Source organism: Glycine soja, unplaced genomic scaffold (genome assembly GCF_004193775.1).
Source record: "Glycine soja cultivar W05 unplaced genomic scaffold, ASM419377v2 tig00028050_1_pilon, whole genome shotgun sequence".
In the NCBI taxonomy this organism is placed as follows: domain Eukaryota; kingdom Viridiplantae; phylum Streptophyta; class Magnoliopsida; order Fabales; family Fabaceae; genus Glycine; species Glycine soja.
The window spans coordinates 1-20,080 of NW_021143822.1; the positions used below are offsets into that span (position 1 = coordinate 1).

The following is a 20,080-nucleotide window of genomic DNA, read 5'->3' on the forward strand; positions in this document are numbered from 1 at the left end:
ACGGAGGAGTTAGTTAACTTCTTCTTTGACGGCTTTACATCTTTCTTCTCCTATCTTCCTTTTCTTTAGTGATATTGGTTTGGCCTTCGAGCAAATGGCAAGTTTGTGGTAGATTATGCTAGGATGGATTCCTGGAATTTTAGAAGGTTGCCATGCAAATAAATCCGCATTTTTGTGTAGCACGTCAACAATGCATCGCTGCTCATGATTGGTAAGGTCCCTACTGAACCGCGTGCACTTCCCGGGTTTAAATTTGAGTTGTAGCTTGACAAGCTCTGCGATGGGTTTCAGGCCTTTTTTGGAGGTGTCACTCGCAGATCTATGTCGAATTGATCGCCTTGTCCTGCTTGGTAGATAGTCAGGGCTCAGATTTGAGGCCTTTCGTCCAAGCTCATGATTCAAGTGCGTTTAACTGTTGTGGGGTGAGGCATGGCGGGCTCCCTAATGGAAGGATATGGTGATACTTTCAAGCTCTCTGCATGGCATTGTTGTGCTTGCTTTTGGTTAGTCCTGACGGTGACAATCTCCCCTGTCAGTGTAAGGAATTTCATTTTCAAATGGGGCATGGAGACTATAGCTCCAAGCTCGTTAAGTGTCTTCTTGCCAATTAAGACAAAGTATGTTGTGTCTATGTCAACCAGTAGATATTTGATGGTGAAGCTCCTAGAGAGCTTGCCCTGACCGAAGGTGGTCATCAAGTCCAAGCAGCCTCTGGTCTTGACTCTCTCGCCTGTAAAGCCGAGGAGTGGACCAGCTTGAGGGTGGACAGTGTCGGGTGAGACCTCGAGTCTCTGAAAGGTTTTCTAGTGTAGGATATCAACCGAAATGCCCTGATCGATGAGGATCCTGGACACCATGAAGTTCTCAATGATAATGGAGACAACCACGGGGTCGTCATGGTTGACAGGGTTAATGCCCTTGAAGTCCATGTTCGTAAAGGTGATATGAGGGAAAGTTCGTTGTAGGGGTGTGTCGACAAAATTAATGTCGATGTCCCAAATGGTGTGCATATGATGTTTTCGGGACTAGTTGGACTGTCCTCCATAGGAAAATCTGCCCGCAATGGTGTTGATTACATCTCTGATTTGTTGGGCGGGTTCTTGTTCTTATGAAGGTTGTCGCTCGCATCGCTGTTGTTGTTGTCTTTATCTGCCTTGGTCTTTTTCTTTTTTTCTATCTGCTTCTTGGTTCATATGCTACTCCTCTAGGTGTTCTCTGGGTCTTGCTTCTGCTTGGTGGTTGTTTGACCTCTTAACAAATTGGGCTAAGTACCCGACTTGTATAAGTTATTTTATATTGTCCTTTAGGGCCTAGCAGTCTTCAGTATTATGACCAATACCACAATGATATCTGCAATATTTGGTTGTGTTTAACCCTGGCCTGGGAGGTTTCGTCTAGGGTAATTGGATGGGTACCCCCAGGTTGAATGCTTACTCCAGAATCGTGGTGCGATTGGCCGTTAAAGGTGTGTGATAATTGTTGTGCATAAGTATATTTTGTAATTAAGTCACATAGGAATTATTGGATTTTCCCTCTTTTATGCTTCTTTTTGTGTGAATCATTAGGATTTTGGCATCCTCTGAGTTTTTTTTCTAATAGGTGCTTAAACTAGTAAATTTATACTGTTTTGGTCGTGTATTTTTTGTAGAAACACAGAAAAAGGCATGGAAGAGAGTTGAAGGCCTGGAGACTCTCGCTCAACGCACCATATGCACTAGTGCGACGCAGTCGCTCAGTGGGCAGCCCTCGCTTAGCACGAAGAAGCCACTTTGGGAGTCAGGTGTCACGTGAAGATGCACTTAGCACGTGGCCACTTACTACTCGTTTATCGCTCGTAATTGCGAAAATCAGAACTGAGCTGCATTTTTAAATGGGAAAAAGAGAGGGAACAAGGATTGTTCAGCTTCCCACATTGAAGAACAACCTAGAGGTAGGGGGAACCCATTCATTTTGGAGCAACCTTCCCCATTTCCTCTCCATTTCCCTCCATTCTCTTCCACCACTTTCACCCTTTCGTAATTTTAAGCCTTCCATGATAATGAGAGGGCTAAACCACCATTGTTGGGAGTTTAGCAACCTAATACTCTTGATGTAATGATTCTTACTATCCATTTAATGTTATTTTAGTTTCATTGTCTCTTTTCTATGCTTATTTTCATGCTCATGGCTTGATCATCCATATTCATGCTATTTTAGGGTTTAGGCATTGGAAATGTTTATCTCTTAAGAATTGGAAATAGAGCATCTAAATAATTCATCTTTAGGGATAGAATGGTGCTATTTAGCCTGTTTTATGCATCTCCATTTATAATGCAATTTAGCTAGTTTATCTCTTAAGGGATTAAGGGAGAAATTAGGTAAATTAGGCACTTTCATGTGAGGGATCATGGCTAGAGTGTATGAGTAGATGTAGGTGATAATTGACATAATATTGAATAAATAAATATTATTAACATTGAATCAAGAGTACTTTCAGTAGGATAAGCCCTAACATATTCGTATTCTGCATCAACTGTCGCTTCACCCGCTCCGAGTGTTTGTTTTTCTCGCCTTGCATATGCTAGCTAATTAGTTTAATTTATGTCGATTTACTTTTAATTTCACATGTTACCAATAGTTTAATCAACTCATCAATTTCTTGAAATTGGATATACACAAATTATGAGTAAGGTCAAAGTTTGTGTGGTCTGACAACTCGGACTTCCATTTTAATTTACCACTGGACAAATTGGTGTACTTGTCAATTAGTTAACAAGTTTTGACGCTGTTTTTGAGGACTTTGTCCTTTGTACTTGGTTGTTTGCATATTCCAATTTTAAAGAAATTATTCTTTATCTTTAATTCTTTGTTTTTAATTCTGCTTTATAATTGACTCTTTAACTTGTTAACCTGCTCAGTAGTTGTTTCCTTCTTGTATGCGAGGTAAAATTTCAGAGGATAGCCTTGTTCCATTGAATTTGGAGATTGAAGCAACTTGTAGAAGAAACAATGCTGCAATAAAAAGGGAGAAAGCAATAAGAGGTGCATGCTAACCAAGGAGATAGAGGAGCCTCATCCTCTGAATCAATTTCTTCATTTCCTTTGATCCTTGAGGAACCAACGGTGACCAACCCGCAACCCATTTTTGAAGAACCCATTATGGCAGAAACTGGCCATCAAGGGTGACTCTAAAGGATTACTATAGTTCCTCTACACCTCATAATTTCACCAGTATAGCACGAACGAAAGTTCAAGTGGCCAACATTACATATCCACACTCCCTCATCCAGTTGATTCAGGGCAATCTCTTCCATGGCCTCCCAAATGAAGACCCATATGCTCACCTTGCTACATACATAGAGATATGCAACACGGTGAAGATAGTAGGAGTTCTAGAAGATGCCATCCGCCTCGACCTATTTTTCTTTTTCCTTGGCCGGTGAAGCAAAAAGATGACTTCACTCATTCAAGGGGAATAACATGCGAACTTGGGAAAAAATGGTGGAGAAGTTCCTAAAGAAGTATTTTCCGGAGTCCAAGACTGCTAAAGGAAAGGTAGAGATCTCTTCATTCCACCAATTCCCTGATAAATCATTGAGTAAAGCTCTTGACCATTTCCGTGGTCTACTCTGGAAAAACTCCTACCCATGGGTTCAGTGAGCCTATTTAGCTAAATATATTCATTAATGGCTTGCGAACCCATTCCAAGCAGCTTCTTGATGCTTCCGCCAGTGGGAAAATTAAATTAAAAACCCCTAATGAGGCTATGGAGTTTATCAAGAATATGGCAGCTAGCAACCATGCCATCCTCCGTGATCGAGCTTATACACTTGCAAAGAAGAGCCTTCTTGAGCTTACATCTCAGGATGCACTGCAAGCTCAAAACAAGCTCCTAGCCAAGCAAATAGAAACCCTCATGAAGACTCAGAACAAGCTTCCTCAACAGTTGCATGTTATGCAACCTACTTCATCCTCAGTAATGCAAGTTAGGGGATGCAACATTTGTGGTGGAACCCATGAGTTAGTCATGTGCATGGCTCAAGATGATGCATCCAAAGAGGTCAACTATATTGCCAATCTGAATCGTTAAGGATTCCATCATGGGGGACATTTAGGGTACCATAAGGAGGAAATTTCTCTCAAAATCAAGGCCAATGTTGGAGATCCCACCCCAGGAATAACTTCAACAAAGATCAAGGAGGTCCATCTAATCGGCCTCCCAATAAAGGGCATAATTTATATGAGAGGACCACCAAGCTGGAAGACACCTTGACTCAATTTCTGTAGACTTCTATGTCAAATCACAAAAGCACTAAGTCAGCCATCAAGAATCTGGAGGTACAAGTGGGCCAATTAGCCAAGCTACTAGTTGAAAAGTCCACGGGGAATTTTGTGGCCAATACTGAAAAGAACCTCAAAGAGGAGTGCAAAATGGTTCTCACTAGGAGCCAGAGGAGGGAGAATGCTGAGAAAGAAAATAGAGCTGAGGGAGAAGTGGAGGATGTGAGTGATGAGGAGGGAGAGGATAAGAAGAGAGAAGAGGCTACGAATAAAGAAAAAAAGGAGTGAAGAGAAAAATGAAAAAATTAAAAAAAGTGAAAAAGAAAAAATGAGAGTAAAGAGAGTGGTGATGAGGTCTTAACATCTAAGACTAAGAGTCCCTTGGCTCAAGAGGTTAGAAAGGAGACACCATCAGTCCCGGTGAAGGAAGCCCCATATCCCCTAGTGCCTTCAAAGAAAGAGAAGGAGCGATATTTTTCTCGCTTTCTCGACATCTTCAAGAAGTTGGAGATCACTATTCCCTTTGGAGAGGCCTTACAATAGATACCTCTATAGACTAAATTTCTGAAGGACCTTCTCACAAAAAAGGAAAATATATCAATAATAAGAGCATCATGGTGGAAGGCAATTGCAATGCTATGATCCAAAGAATTCTACCACAGAAATTTAAAGACCCCAGAAGTGTGACCATCCCATGCTCTATTGGGGTTGTGTCAGTAGGAAAAGCTCTCATTGATTTGGGGGCAAGCATCAATCTATTGCCTCTCTCTATGTGTCGGAGAATTGGAAACCTGAGGATTGCTCCCACTAGGATGACGCTTCAACTAGCAAATCGATCCATTACCAGATCATATGGTGTAGTTGAAGATGTCCTGGTTAAGGTTCACCAATTCACTTTTTCGGTGGACTTTGTGATAACGGACATAGAAGAGGATTCTGATATCCCCTTGATATTGGGCCGACCATTCATGCTTACTACAAAATGCGTTGTGGACATGGGGAATGACAACTTAGAAATGAGTGTGGAGGACTAAAAGGTAACCTTCAACTTGTTTGAGGTGATAAAGCACCCCAGTGATAGTAAAACTTGCTTCAAGGTGGAGGCAGTTGAGCAAGAAGCTGACCTTATTATGCAGCGCGTGACTATTCACTCCCCATTGGAAAAGGCCTTGATGAATGCTATTGATTGCCTGACCAATGAGGAGGAGAAAGATCTCGGGGCTTGTTTAGAAGGCTTAGACAAATTGAAAGAGACTCCTCTAGGGGAATATGCCTTTGAGGAACTGAAGAAAGACAACCCAGTAGAGAGGGCCAAAGTAGAATTGAAGGTATTCCCTGCTCACCTGAAGTATGTGTTTCTAGAGGAAAATGACCCCAAGCCGGTAGTGATCAACAATGAATTATCTTCAGATAAGGAGGCATGGTTAGTGGAAGTGCTCAAAAAGCATAAGGCAGCCATTGGGTGGCATATTTTTTATCTCGAGGGAATTAGCCCTTCTTACTGCATGCACAAAATTATAATGGACGGTGACTATAGGACAATGAGACAACCGTAGAGGAGGCTTAATCCATCCATGAAACAAGTATGGAAGGAAGTCCTCAAGCTACTTGAGGTTGGACTTATCTATCCCATTTCTGACCGTGTTTGGGTTAGTCCAGTCCAAGTGGTACCTAAGTGAGGCGGGATAATTGTGGTCCACAATGAAAAAAATGACCTCATCCCTACACGGATTGGTACAGGATAGAGAATGTGGATAGATAACCGCAAACTCAATGATGCCACAAGGAAGGATCACTTCCCTCTGCCATTCATGGATCTGATGTTGGAGTGGCTAGCTACAGTCTTTCTATTGTTTCTTGGATGGCTATTTGGGGTATAATCAAATTGTAGTGGACCCCAAGGACCAAGAAAAGAAGGCTTTTACGTGCCCTTTTGGTGTCTTTGCCTACAGAAGGATTCCATTCGGGTTATGTAATGCACCAGCTACCTTTCAGCGGTATGTGCTATCCATTTTTGCTGACATGGTAGAGAAATGCATTGAAGTGATTTTGGATGATTTTTCAGTATTTGGTCCTTCCTTTGACTGTTGCCTCACCAATTTGGAGTTAGTGTTGAGGCATTGTGTTGAAATGAATATGGTGCTAAACTAGGAGAAGTGTCATTTCATGGTTCAAGAAGGAATAATGTCAGGCCATCAGATCTCAGCTCGGGGGATTAAGGTGGACAAAGCAAAAATTGATGTCATTGAGAACCTGCCTCCACCAGTCAATGTAAATAGCATTGGGAGTTTCCTTGGACATGCCAGCTTCTATCGACTATTCATAAAGGATTTCTCAAAAATTGCCAAGCCATTGAGCAATTTGTTGAACAAGGATGCAGTTTTTAAATTTGATGAAGAATGCCTGGTAGCTTTTCAGACTCTGAAGGACAGACTTGTGTCTGCTCCAGTGATGGTGACCCCTGATTGGAGTCAGGAATTTGAGCTAATGTGTGACGTTAATGATTATGCAGTTGGTGCGGTTCTAGGACAGCGGAAGGACAAAGTGTTCTATTCCATTTATTATGCCAGGAAGGTCTTGAACGATACACGACTGAATTATGCAAACACTGAGAAGGAGCTGTTGGCCATTGTCTACGCATTAGAGAAGTTCAGATTATACCTGGTGGGCTCCAAGGTCATTATTTTTACCGATCATGCGACGATCAGATACCTTCTCACCAAGGCAAATACGAAGCCAAGTCTAATTAGATGGGTCCTTCTACTCCAAGAGTTTGATATAGTGATTAAAGACAAGAAAAGGTCTAAGAACTTAGTGGCTGATCACCTATCTAAGTTGGTCAATGAGGAAATCACTCAAGAGGAGCTGGAAATCTAGGATGAATTTCCCGACGAATACCTACTATCCATGGGTGAAAGACCTTAGTTTGCAGATATTGCCAACTATAAAGTTCTTGGCATCATTCCAGATGATCTCAATTTGCATCAACAGAAAAATTTTCTCCATGATGCATGTTTCTATGTCTGGGATGATCCGCATTTGTTCAAAATTGAAATGAACAATTTGATGAGAAGGTGTGTTAACAAGGAGGAAGCCAAAAGTCTATTGTGGCACTGTCACAATTCCCTTTGTGGTGGACATTACAGTGGGGATAGGACAACTACGAAGGTATTACAAGTGGGATTCTTTTGGCCTTTCATCTTCAAGGGTGCCCATGATCACATGCTTCATTGTGACCAATTTTAGCCGACTGGGGGCATTTCTCAAAGGAATGAGATGTCCTTGCAAAATATAATTGAAGTTGAGGTATTTGACTGTTGGGGTATTTATTTTGTGGGCCCTCTACCATCCTCTTATGGGAATGAGTACATCTTGGTGGTTGTTGATTAAGTGTCCAAGTGGGTGGAAGTTGTGGTTGCCTCAAAGAATGATGCCAAGATTGTCATCAAATTCCTGAAGAGAAACATTTTCTCCCGCTTCGGGGTCTCCAGAGTGATAATCAGTGATAGGGTTCACATTTCTGCAATAGATAGTTGTAGAAGGTATTGGGCATTATAATGTCAAACGTAAGGTAGTTTCACCTTATCATCCTCAGAAAAATGGCCAGGCCGAGGTATCCAACAAAGAATTGAAGAAAATTCTGGAGAATATTGTTGCATCCTCAAGGAAGGATTGGTTGTGAAGTTGGATGATGCCCTATGGGCTTACAGGACTACCTTCAAGACTCCCATTGGAATATCACCATTTTAGATGGTCTATGGGAAAGCTTGTCATTTTTCGGTGGAGATGGAGCACAAGGCTTACTTGGCCCTCAAATTTCTCAATTCTGATGAATCTCTATCTGGTGAGAAGCGGAAACTGCAACTTCTAGAGTTGGAGGAGATGAGGCTCAATGTCTATGAATCCTCCAAGATTTATAAGTAGAAGATGAAGGCGTACCATGATTGGAAGCTGCTGAAGAAGAACTTCCAGCCCGGACAGCAAGTGTTGTCGTTCAATTCTCGACTGAAGCTCTTTTCGGTAAAATTTAAGTCCAAGTGGTCTGCCCTTTCACCATGAAAGATGTGAAGCCCTATGAAGAGATTAAGTTGATGAATCCTTCCTCGACTGACTCAAAGCGGAGCTAGATTATCAATGGCCAAAGATTGAAGATCTACAATGGTGGAAATATTGAGAGATTGACCACCATGAAGGTGTCTCACATCAAGCTAGTGATGTTGAAGAAGCACTTACTCGGAGGCAACCCAAAATTTCTAACCCTACTATTCTTTTTCTTTGGTTAAATTGTGTGTTGTTTTGTTGCTTGTTAATAATTGTGTGTGGATCTTGAATTAGGCTATTATGCTTTAAATTTCAATAATAGTGTGAGCTTACCATGGCTATAAGGTGTTGTGAATAACCTTAGGAATGTCTGCATGATTGGAATTGATTAAGTGCTAGTGTAGAAGTGTTGATGCTAAGTCTGGAAATGGTCATTTGGCGCTAAGCGCACATCAGCATGCTAAGCGCGTGTGTATTGTCACGAGAGTCGTGCTTAGTGCACTAACTCTCGCTAAGCGTGCTCTAACTCCCGCTAAGCGCAGTGAGTTGTGCTAAGCCCAAATATCTCTTTGTCTGGATACACCTCAAATTGGGCTTAGCGTGTAAGTAGATGCTAAGCGCGCCAAAATGCCCGTTGAGTGCAACCATTTGTGCTAAGCCCAAATTCTTCTCTGACTGAAATTGTTTAGAATTGGGCTTAGCACACCTGTCGCACTAAGCCCAAATTCTTTTCTGTCTAAAGCTTTCATAAATTGGGCTTACCATGAAACTTCCATCATTTAATTCGCTAAGCCCACCATCTCTAGCTAAGCGAGCCACCTATGCTCGCTAAGCGAAAGTTGAAGGTAAATTTCACCTAAAAATCTCGCTAAGTCGGTCCATTGGCGCTAAGCTAAAAAACATCTCGAGTTTGGAATTTCACGAATTGGGCTCAACGAGCACACACGCGCTAAGCGCGAGCTCATTGTCAAAATAAATTGAAATTCAAATAAAAGCTGAGAGGGAAGACCAAGGGATGTCGTCCCTGGTGCGCTAAGCGAGCCATGCTCTTTAAGCACGGGAACCATTAATGCCACTGTGACTGTCAGGCCACCCGCTAAGCGCGAGGGCCATAACTGCAGGCAGTTCAAAAACTGCCCTAACCCTTAACACATTTTCCCCTTTTCATTATTTTTCCTTACGCAGAATCTATCCTTCTACCTCGCAATACTCTCGGCTTCCTCCCTGCCTCTTTTTTCCTCTCATTCCATTTCTGCCTCAAATCTATTTCCTCCCCACACCACACTTCTAACTACTTCATTATTCTATTTTCTTTGTGCATTTCATTTCTGTTAGTTGTCTCACATATTGTTTTAAATTCTATTATCACCAGTAGTATGCATTGTACTTTCAATATGCCTCTATGTCTGTGTGTTCATGTGCATGATACATTCCTGTTATTTATTTTGTTTCTAATTGCTCTATTCTTCAAAGTTTTGTTGAGCTCGCTGAGCCTTCACCCATGGCTTTGCGAGTTCATATGTTATGGGGCCATCCTTGCATTTCTGGGTTTCTTTGATGAACTCGCTAAGCCGTCGTTGCGTGCTTATCGAGTTCATGCATTTTTGAGTTTTTGGTAATGAACTCGCTAAGCGCACGAGTTCATGAGGTCAGGTGCATACATTCATACATTTTTGGGTTTCTGTTTGACTGTTCATACCAGGGCTTAGTGCCAGTAGCATGCTAAGCCCCAATGTATTTTCGTTTTTATGCATGGGCTTAGCACGCATCTCGCGCTAAGCCCCAGTGTCCTTTCATTTCTTAATACCTGGCTTAGCGCACACCTCGCACTAAGCTGCACTATCTTTTCATTTTTTGATGCATGGGCTTAGCGCACCTCATCGCGCTAAGCCCTAATGTCTCTTTGTATTCCATACATAGGCTTAGCGTGCCTCCCCGCGTTAAGCACTAACCTGCCTTTATGTGCCAGTGCACTGGCTTAGCCCCACTCTCACACTAAGCCACCCATCAATAAATGCTATATCCCATGGGGACTAAGCATGCCACTTCGCGCTAAGCTGCCACACCCTTGTGGCTTGTGCCTATTTTCCCTGGTCTTAGCGTGCCTCCTCTCGCTAAGCCCAATTTCTTCCCTATCCCATAATTGGGCTTAGCGCGCACCTCGCACTAAGCCCAAAACCCTCCCTGTCTCGAATTTGGCTTAGTGAGCATATCGTGCTAAGCCTAATAACTTCTCTGTCTACTTTATACTGCTAATTGGGCTTAGCATGCAACCTCGTGCTAAGCCCCATCCTCTTTTGTTACATTGACACTAAGCACCTCCATGGCTTATCGCCCTACCTAATTTCTACTTTACTTTACTTTCACTAATTAATTTTCCTTTTTATCTTATTAATCCTATCTTTCCTATTTTTTGCAGATGGCTTCGAAAAAGCGTTGAACGGGTGCCAGTCGACCTCAAGAGAGGGAGCTCACATGGGACTCCTCCTGTTTTTATGTTCGAGGTTTCATGACACTGATACCAAGAAAATGTTCACCTCCGGAACATTCTTCTGGAGCAAAACATGGAGCTCGTGCCCAACCAGTATGATGAATTTTACGATGAGCTGAAGCGGAGGCATTGGCACCAACGGCTCACCAGCTTTCCAGAAAAACACATCGATGTGGCACTGGTGAAGGAGTTCTACTCTAACATATATGATCCAGAGGACGGCTCCTTGAAGCAGTGTAAGGTCTGAGGGAAGCTAATTAAGCTTGACGCTCAGACATTAAACATTTTCCTTGGGGAGCAGCTGACCACACATGCCCAGTACCTCCACACCTACCTTGACCATCAGACCATCGCGGTGAAGCTGTGCACATCAGGTGGTAAGATTATTCTTAATGCCAAGAGGGCTTCGTGGAAGATTCTCCGGAAAGACCCTACCTCCCACACCTCTGACCTCAATGTCGACCACGCCCACCTGATATATGGCCTTGTGATGAAGATGGAACTAGATCTGGGCAACTTCATCTCTTTCCAGATTACACAGATCGCCCAGTCTAGTTCGTCGCGGTTGGGCTTCCCCACCCTGATCATGACTCTTTGCAATGCAAATGGGGTTACTTCTGGCTCCCTAACCTTCGAGTCATTGAGCCCCGTGATCAACCTGGCCTACATCCAAAAGAATTGTTGGAATTATATAGATCCTTCCATCATCTTCCCCGGGCCACGGCAGGTTAGGGCTCAAGTCGCTCCCGACGTTCCACCAGTCGCTCCTCCACCTGCGGTCCCTCCTTCAGCCTTTTCTCCTCCACTATCTGGCCCACCTCCTCTCCTCTCCACTCAGCATGAGCAGCTCCTGCCTATGCTACAGAGCCTCCACCAAGGCTAGTTCCTCCTCATGCAGAGCCTCTACCAGCTCTTCCTCCAGCAGCCAATGATGATGCTAGAGGACTTCCTAGAGCGTGTTGCTTGGCCAAGGGTCCAACCTTCCTCTGTCCGGGGGGGGGGGAGACACCTTTGGCGATGGAGATGATGTGGATGGCAGTGATGTTGATGTTGCAGATGTCGGTGTTGATGATGATTATGTCGCAGATGCCATTGTCATTCAGGGAGCTGGGGATCCTTGGCCGACTCAGGATTGAGGCTCACTTTTGACCAGAACTTTAATTTATTTTTCTGCATTTATGATAGTTTAATTTCAGTTATATAATAGTTTTAATTTAGTTCGATGCATGCTAGACACTTGGGTACTTTTTGGTTGGTTGAATTACTCGGTTTGATCTGATTGAATCACAATTTTTTGCGACATGTTTGGTTGAATCGATTGCATGATTGACATGAACTGTGTACTGATGAATGTTGTTATGAAATTTCCAATTTTCGAGTGAGCATGTGTCGTTGTGAGTGATGAAGGTTGAATTAAATGTGTGTGAGTGAAGTGATTAGATTTTATGAGAGGAAATTTCATAATGATGAACTAAATGCTTCATACTACCGATGAGTTGTGTGAACCTTAACTGTGAGAGAACGGCTGATTTTAATTTCCCGATTTTGCATGATTCTTGGACTGTTTGAATGCATACATGATGTGGAGAAGATCAAGGCCCTACTGTTTATTTTTCATTTCAGCTACTTAGCCAAATAGCTACCTTGTTACTAGTGAATGAATGAATCCCTTGCACCCTGTTCAGCCTAATATGAATGAATTTGTCATTGAACCTTAAGCTGAATGCAAATGCTGTTGTGTATACCCTATCTCAGGTTATAGGAGATCACTTATGGATCAAGACAAATTTGTCCCAAATTTGGGGAAGTGTCTTAGGTAATTTTTTCTTGCCGGGATATAAATAATAGCACACAGTTGATTCGAATCTCATTATATGGTATTGTGCTTTAGCATTATTGTCAACTGTGGGTTATGGTAATTAAAAAAAACTAAGAAATAGGAGCTGGAAGCACTTATTTATCAAGTGATTGTTGTGTGCTGTTAAGTTGGCAATACAATAAGGTTACAACTATAAAAAAATTATTTATGGTTTGTCAAGAAAATGGGGAAGGGGTGAATGCTCTCCTATAAAAAAATTATTTATGGTTTGTCAATCTTAATAAAGTCATTAGTGATCCATATTGTGTATGTATGATTGCATTGAATAAGATAATGTGCAAAGTTGAGAATTTTACTTTCAGTTGTTTTGATTGAAATACACATAACTGAAACACTTGTGTGCTTGAAAGAAGCACTATCCTTGTGAGAAATGAAGCATGGTTGATCTTCCTTGATGCTTGTCATACTTGCTAACCTAATTTATCTCAAAGTACATTCTTGCATGCTTCTATCATGAGATTATGACAAATGTGAACTTGAGAGATGGAAATTGAAGTTGTTCAAAATGTTATCCAGTTATCTCATGTATTATGGTTGGTATATTCTGAACATTGCCATTGATCTAACTTAGTGTAGTTAGCTTACTTTTGCTTGAGGACAAGCAAAGCTTTAAATTTGGGGGAGTTTGATAACTGTTGTGCATAAGTATATTTTGTAATTAAGTCATAGAAATGATCAGATTTTCCCTCTTTAATTGCTTATTTTTGTGTGAATCATTAGGATTTTGGCATCCTCTGAATTTTTGTCCAGTAGGTTCTTAAACTGGTAAATTTATATTGTTTTGGTGGTGTATCTTTTGTAGAAACACAGAAGAAGGCATGGAAGAGAGTTAAAGGCCTGGAGACTCTCGCTTAACGCGACGTGGTCACTCAGCGGGCAGCCCTCGCTTAGCGTGAAAAAGCCACTTTGGGAGCCAAGTGTCATGTGAATGCGCGTGGCCACTTACTACTCGGTTAGCATGCAACCTCGCATAGCGTGCAAAATCGCAAAAATCAAAACTGAGCTAACATTTTTAAGTGGGAAAAAGAGAGGGAACAAGGATTGTTTAGCTTCCCACACTGGAGAACAACATAGGGCACGTCCAAGAGGGGGAACCCATTCATTTTGGAGGCAACCTTCCCCACTTCCTCTCCATTCTCTTCCACCACCTTCACCCTTTTGTAATTTTAAAGCCTCTCATGACAATGAGAGCTAAATCACCCATTGTTGGGAGCTTAGCAACCAAATACTCTTGATGTAATGATTATTACTATCAATTTAATGTTATTTTAATTTCATTGTCTCTTTTCTATGCTTATTTTCATGCTTGTGGCTTGATCATTCATATTCATACTATGTTTTAGGGTTTAGGTTTTTGAAATTTTTTATCTCTTAAGAACTGGAATAGAGCATCTAAATAATTCATCTCTAAGGATAGAATGATGTTATTTAGCCTGTTTTATGCATCTCCATTTATAATTTAATTTAGCTAGTTTATCTCTTAAGGGATTAAGGGAGGAATTAGGTAAATTAGGCTCTTTCGTGTGAGGAATCATGGCTAGAGTGTTCGAGTAGATGTAGGTGATAATTGAAAATAATATTGAATAGAGACAAATTATTAACATTGCATCAAGAGTAGTTTCAGTAGGCTAAGCCCAACATATTCGTATTCTGCATCAACTATTGCTTAACCACTTCGAGTGTTTGTTTTTCTCGCCTTGCACATGCTAGCTAATTAGTTTAATTTTATGCCTATTTACTTTTAATGTCACATGTTACCAATAGTTTAATCAACTCATCAATTGCTTGAAATTGGTTATACACAAATTCCAAGTACAGTCAAAGTCCATGTGGACTCGACACTCGAACTTCCATTTTAATTTACTACTTGGACGAATTGGTGCACTTGCCAATGAGTTAACATGTGTAACGCTCGTATCTGAGCCCTTTGGGGAGAGGCTGGCGCTTGTCTAGTTTGTGCCTCTTGTCCGACTTGTGTAAGATGGTCTTGGTACTTCCTTTGTGCTTGTCGCACTTCTTTTCTGCTTGGTGGACTTCATTCCGAAATCTGGACATTTCTTCCATCTAGATGTTGCCTTTGGCTTGCTTGCATAGCTCGTCCATGCTACCGGGTGGTTTTTTGCACAGACTATCTGCAAATTTGTCAGGGTGTAAGGCGAGGAACATCGAATGCAATGCGACCTTGACATTAAGATTTCATATCTGGATGATTGTGTACCCAAATCTATCCATTAATTTTCTGAGGGACTCGTCGTCTGCTTGTTATAAACTGGCCAAGGCGACTGCAATCATGTGGTGAGACCTGTTGGTGGGTGTACTGCACACTGAATCGTTCGAAGAGGGTGTCGAAGTTGTCTATGGACCTAGCTGGGAGTCCATTGTACCAAGTCAATGCTACCCCCTTAAGGAACATATGGAAGACCACGACATAGAATCGCATTGTCATTGGTGTAGAGGTTCGCCTGTGTCAAGAAGGCATCCAGATGCTCGTTTAGATTTTTTGTCTCATTGTACCGCTCGAGGTTGAGTGGTTTCCACCCTAAGGGTATGTATGCCTCCATAATGCGGTTGAAAAATGGATTTCGACGAGCGGTCCGCCTTGCTGGACGGTGTATGTGTGAGAGACTTAAGTCATCGGTAGTGTTGACTATGCATCAGGGGTGTGATTCCCCTTGGGTGCGCTTAGGCAAGGTGTGGGCGCATTGTTCGTCGCCCTGGGGACGTCACGAGCCTCCAGCTGGTCATGGTTAGGAGAAGTAAGCAAGTATATACATATAAGTGCAAGTATGCTTAAGCTTGAAGGATGAGCGAAAGAGATATGTGATGGGATGTGTAGAGCGTTCAATGGAACTTGGTACTTATAGGGGTGGAGCGTGACTGGCAGTCCTTGTTTGTAGGGGCTGTTGTAGCCTTTGTAGATAATAGTCGGGAGCTAGTAGATAATGTTAGAGATAAACATTTGCTTATAGATAAAAGGTAAAAGATAATCATACCTTGTAGATAATGTGTGACCTTATAGATAATTAATTACCTGCCAACAGATAAAGATATTCAAATAGATTTGAATATTAATAGGTTAGAGATAACCTATTTGTTGGGGAGCTTGGCTGCTAAGGGTCAAGCGTCTGTGCTCCTGTAATAGGACTGATATGGAGGGTTGACACGTGTAACAAAGTGCCATGTGGGATGCCACATGTGTTTTGTGGGTGCTAGACAGTACAGTTGATAATTTTGTTGGTTGAAGTTTCATTTTGAGTTGTGTAATTTCCATTCCTATAACAACTATGCAAAGGGTGCTTGCTTTGTAATATGTATATTTTTTTATCCGTTGTTCATTTTTATTTATCATTGATATAATAATCTTAATTTTTTGTAAACATTACTCAACCTGATTTTGAGTATTAGGCTTTCTTTCTAACTCAAATTGTTGGCAAAGTATTGTCTTATTGTCATCACTCCTCAAATGCATTGACCGGCTTCTACAATTTGATAGGTGAATGGCACATTCCTTACTATGGTGGATTTATCAATTTTATTTGTAAACTATAATTTACATTTCTGGTAATGTCTTCTACTAGTCTCATGCCAAGCTATAATGGAATGTTGACTATCAGTTGTATCCGGACATTGACCCATATTGCATTAAAGCTTTTGGGGTTCATTCCTCTTGTAAGTACCTTGTTATTGAGCATCAAATTGTTATTCAAAGGTTGGCATAAGATACTTAAAGCTTCAACTTTACTATAGGATTGAGTTTATGAACTTGTAAAGCCTTTTCGAGACTTAAAGGCATTGTGGCAAGTTCAAATTGAAGCAAGTAGAGCACTCCTTGATCTTGTATCTGATCAACAAGGACATGGATTCAACTTTGCTTTTATTTATCAAATAAATAGAGGAGGAGCATTCCTTAAAGGTTGTAAATCTTTTCACTGGGAGAGGATCTATAGATGATGTGCGGAAAACTAAATATTTGATTCAGAATACTAGAATTAAAAGTATTTATAGAAATGTTTCTAAAGTTGGATAAATTTCAAAACAAATGTAGGTTGTCCAAAATAATTATTGTTTAAATCTTGATATAAGTTTTACTTTTAAAAAATTCTATAGAAAGAGAAAAATATAGTACATAGCTTAAGTATCACCTAGTAATGGATACCTTTGAACTAGTTTTGATTTTGTTTTTTTAATTCAAGTTTTAAGTCATTATCATACAAGATTTTGTATTTGATCAACTGATCTTGTGGCACATAATTATCTTGTTTTTTAAGGTTGACAACCTTCTGAAAGAAGCATTCTTGTTTCGTAGTGGAAAAAAAAAAACTAAAGCTTTCTAAGACGATTCTCTCGCTTAACCGTCTTAGAAACAACAAACTTTTTAAGATGGTTTACTATGATGACCATCTTTGAAAATGTTTTTTTTTTTCAAAATAAAATTACAAATTCTAAGACGGTTTTTCACCAAAAACCGTTTTAGAACTACACTTTCTAAGACGGTTTTAGTCCAAAACCATCTTAGAAACAACTGATTTTGTCTTTTATTTTAAAAAAAATATTTTAAGATGGTTTTTGTCCGAAACCGTCTTAGAAACAAGTGTTTTTTTATTATTAAAAACCTACTCCAAGACAGTTGTTTTTTAAAAACCGTCGTAGACACGTACATATACAACAACAATTAAATAACCATCGTGAAAAGTATTAATTTTCCACGCTACAGTATTCTAAGACGGTTAAAAATCGTCTTTGAAGAGTCCTAAGAACCATTGTTGAATTCGTTATTTTTAGTAGTGTTCTAATTAAATTAGAAAAAGCCAACGTTTGTTGATCATGCTTGGTGGTGAAATATGCATATATTTTAACAACTCACATACTCATCAAATATCACATTTCATTACAAATCTTTGAAATAAACAAATTATTTTCATGCATAAATAGATACATTTTGGACGGTGAAGAATGAAGAGAAAATGTTGTGGGTCAAGAACAAGTCTAGGATTCGAGGCCTAGATCCTCCCAGAAAAAGGTGAGAATGAAAGATAATTGCATTATTTCTTATCTATCAGAATTACATCCTCTCCTATTTATAGACTTTCTTTTACAATCATTGGATGAGAATTCTAACAGAATTTGGCAACATATGCCTTGGAGGAATTCAAACAACACTACCAGGGGACAACATCTAACAGCACCAAGAAGGCACCAAGGATTTGCGATTCTGTTTCTAGAAGATTGCTGCCAGCTCAGCCATGCTACGTTGCATAGTCCTTCAGGTACTGAGGTATGCTAATTTCCCTTTTTAGCCTCCTGTCATCTTCCTGCTTCTATTTTACTTTGTGTTCTGTTATTGGTGTTTCATTGGATTTTGCATATTATGGTATTTCATTAGGCTCTGTATGTTGCTCTGTATCTTGTTTCCCATTCATAACATTCCCTCGCACTTCCAAAACAACCTTGTCTTCAAGGTTGTAGTTCTCCTTAAGCTCCTCCAACTTCTCCCATGAAGTATCTTCCGGATACAGTCCTTTCCACTGAACTAGGACTAGGAAGTTGCTTCCCTGAAGCTGTCTCTTCCCACTTTGTATCAATGATTGTGAGAGGTGCAATGAGAGGTTGATTGTCTTCCGACAAGGCTGGCTACTCGAGAGGAATGGTCGTTGTAGTTGACTGGAATGGTTTCAATAATGAAAAATGAAAGACTGGATGAATTTTTGAAGTTGGCAGCAAATCCAATCTATATGCAGCTGCCCCTACGCGTTGAGTAACTCGAAAGGGACCGTAAAATCTCCTTGCTAGCTTAGAGTGCTGACCTCCGGTGGTCGTCGTCTGCCGGCGTGGCCTCAATTTAACTAGCACCATGTCTCCCAGATCAAAATTGACATCGCGACGTCGCTGATCGGAGAACTCCTTCATTCTTTATTGGGCTTTAGATAATTTCCTTGCAAGACTGGTGAGAATTTGATCTCATTGATTTAGCCATTCATCGACGGCTTCCACCTGTGAAGTTCCCACGAGATACTGAGGCAAGCTTGGGGGTTTCTTGCCGAAAGTAACTTCGTATGGGGACATCCCCGTAGCGTAGTGCACTGAAGTATTGTATGATCACTCTGCCCATACCAAGAAGCGGCCCCAAGTGGATGGTCTCTAATGAACGAAGGCTCTCAGGTACTATTTGATGACCCGATTCATCACCTCCGTCTGGCCATCGATTTGGGGATGGTACACGAAGCTCATGTGAAGCTTGGTGCCGCTTAGTTTAAAGAGCTCCTGCCAAAATCGACTGACAAAGAGGGGATCCCGGTCCAAGACTAAACTGTGAGGCATGTCGTGAATCTTGTCGGCAATCCCCATGAATGTCTTCGTCACGTCGGAGGCTGTGTAATGTGGAGGTAGCATGCCCAAATGGACGCCCTTGAAGAATCGGTCCACTACAACTAGGATCACCAAATGACTGCGATAATTGGGTAGACCTACGATGAAGTCGAGGGAGAGATCTTCCCAAGGCCGAGCCCGGAATGGGTAAGGGACAGAGTAAAATATGGTTTTCGCCAGTGATCATGCTTCCATCTATTGACATGGAATGCAATTGGTGACATACTGCTAGACACACTGTTTCATATTGGCCCATGTGAAGTTTTTGCGAACCCATGCCAATGTCTTCATGACGCCCATGTGCCCTCCTATGGGTTTTGAATGGAATTCGGTAAGGATCGTCGAAATTGGCTGAGTATCTGGTGGTAGCCAAATGCGGCCCTTCTGCACAATCAGGTCCTGCCGGAGAAGATAGTCGGGATGATTTTAAGGTTCCTCAATGATCTTCTGTCGAAACCTAAGAAACTCCAGGTTAGTCGTCAGCTCCACTTTCAAATCCTGCAAAAAAATGCAATTTGGGACTGTTAACATCAAAAGTTCTCTGGAAAGTGTCTCCGGCCAACGGGATATTGAATGGTATAATTATAACCCATTAAGCGCACGAGGTATGTCTGTTGTTCCGGAGTCTGAATTTCTTGCGCCATTAGTTCTTTGAGACTCCGGTGATCTTGTTAAGATCGTGAAATGGTGGCCCAAGAGATATTGGCGCCCACTTTTTGACTGCAACCGTGATTTGCCGCTAGTTTCCCGCACATATGTTGACGCTCGAAGCAGATTCAGACAAAATGTCTTACTAAAAAATGCGACGGGATGGTTTCGTTGTGAAAAGATAGCTCCCATTCCAATCCCTGAAGCATCCGTTCTCCAAGACAAAGGATAAGGCGAAGTCCGGTAAGCCCAAAACCGGTGCCTTACATAGAGCCTTCTTTAGGTCAGTGAAGGCCTTGTCGGCGGTGGCGTCCATATGAAGGGATCCTTGGTGAACATGGTGGTGAGTGGTGCGACCATCGTGGCATAACCCTTTATAAAGCGACGATAGAACC

At 41.4% G+C, this 20,080-nt stretch overlaps 1 protein-coding gene across 1 annotated transcript; it reads left to right on the top strand.

The window, feature by feature from the left end:
• Window positions 1–4,874: 4,874 nt before the first annotated feature.
• LOC114404374 lies at window positions 4,875–5,294 on the top strand. Its single transcript, XM_028367354.1, has one exon. It carries the CDS (start codon window positions 4,875–4,877, stop codon window positions 5,292–5,294), a length of 420 nt encoding a protein of 139 aa, XP_028223155.1.
• The last annotated feature ends 14,786 nt before the right edge of the window (window positions 5,295–20,080 follow it).

Bases quoted from the DNA above. Each gene is read 5' to 3' on its own strand.
- LOC114404374 (XM_028367354.1), top strand. From the start codon at position 4,875: ATGGTGGAAGGCAATTGCAATGCTATGATCCAAAGAATTCTACCACAG.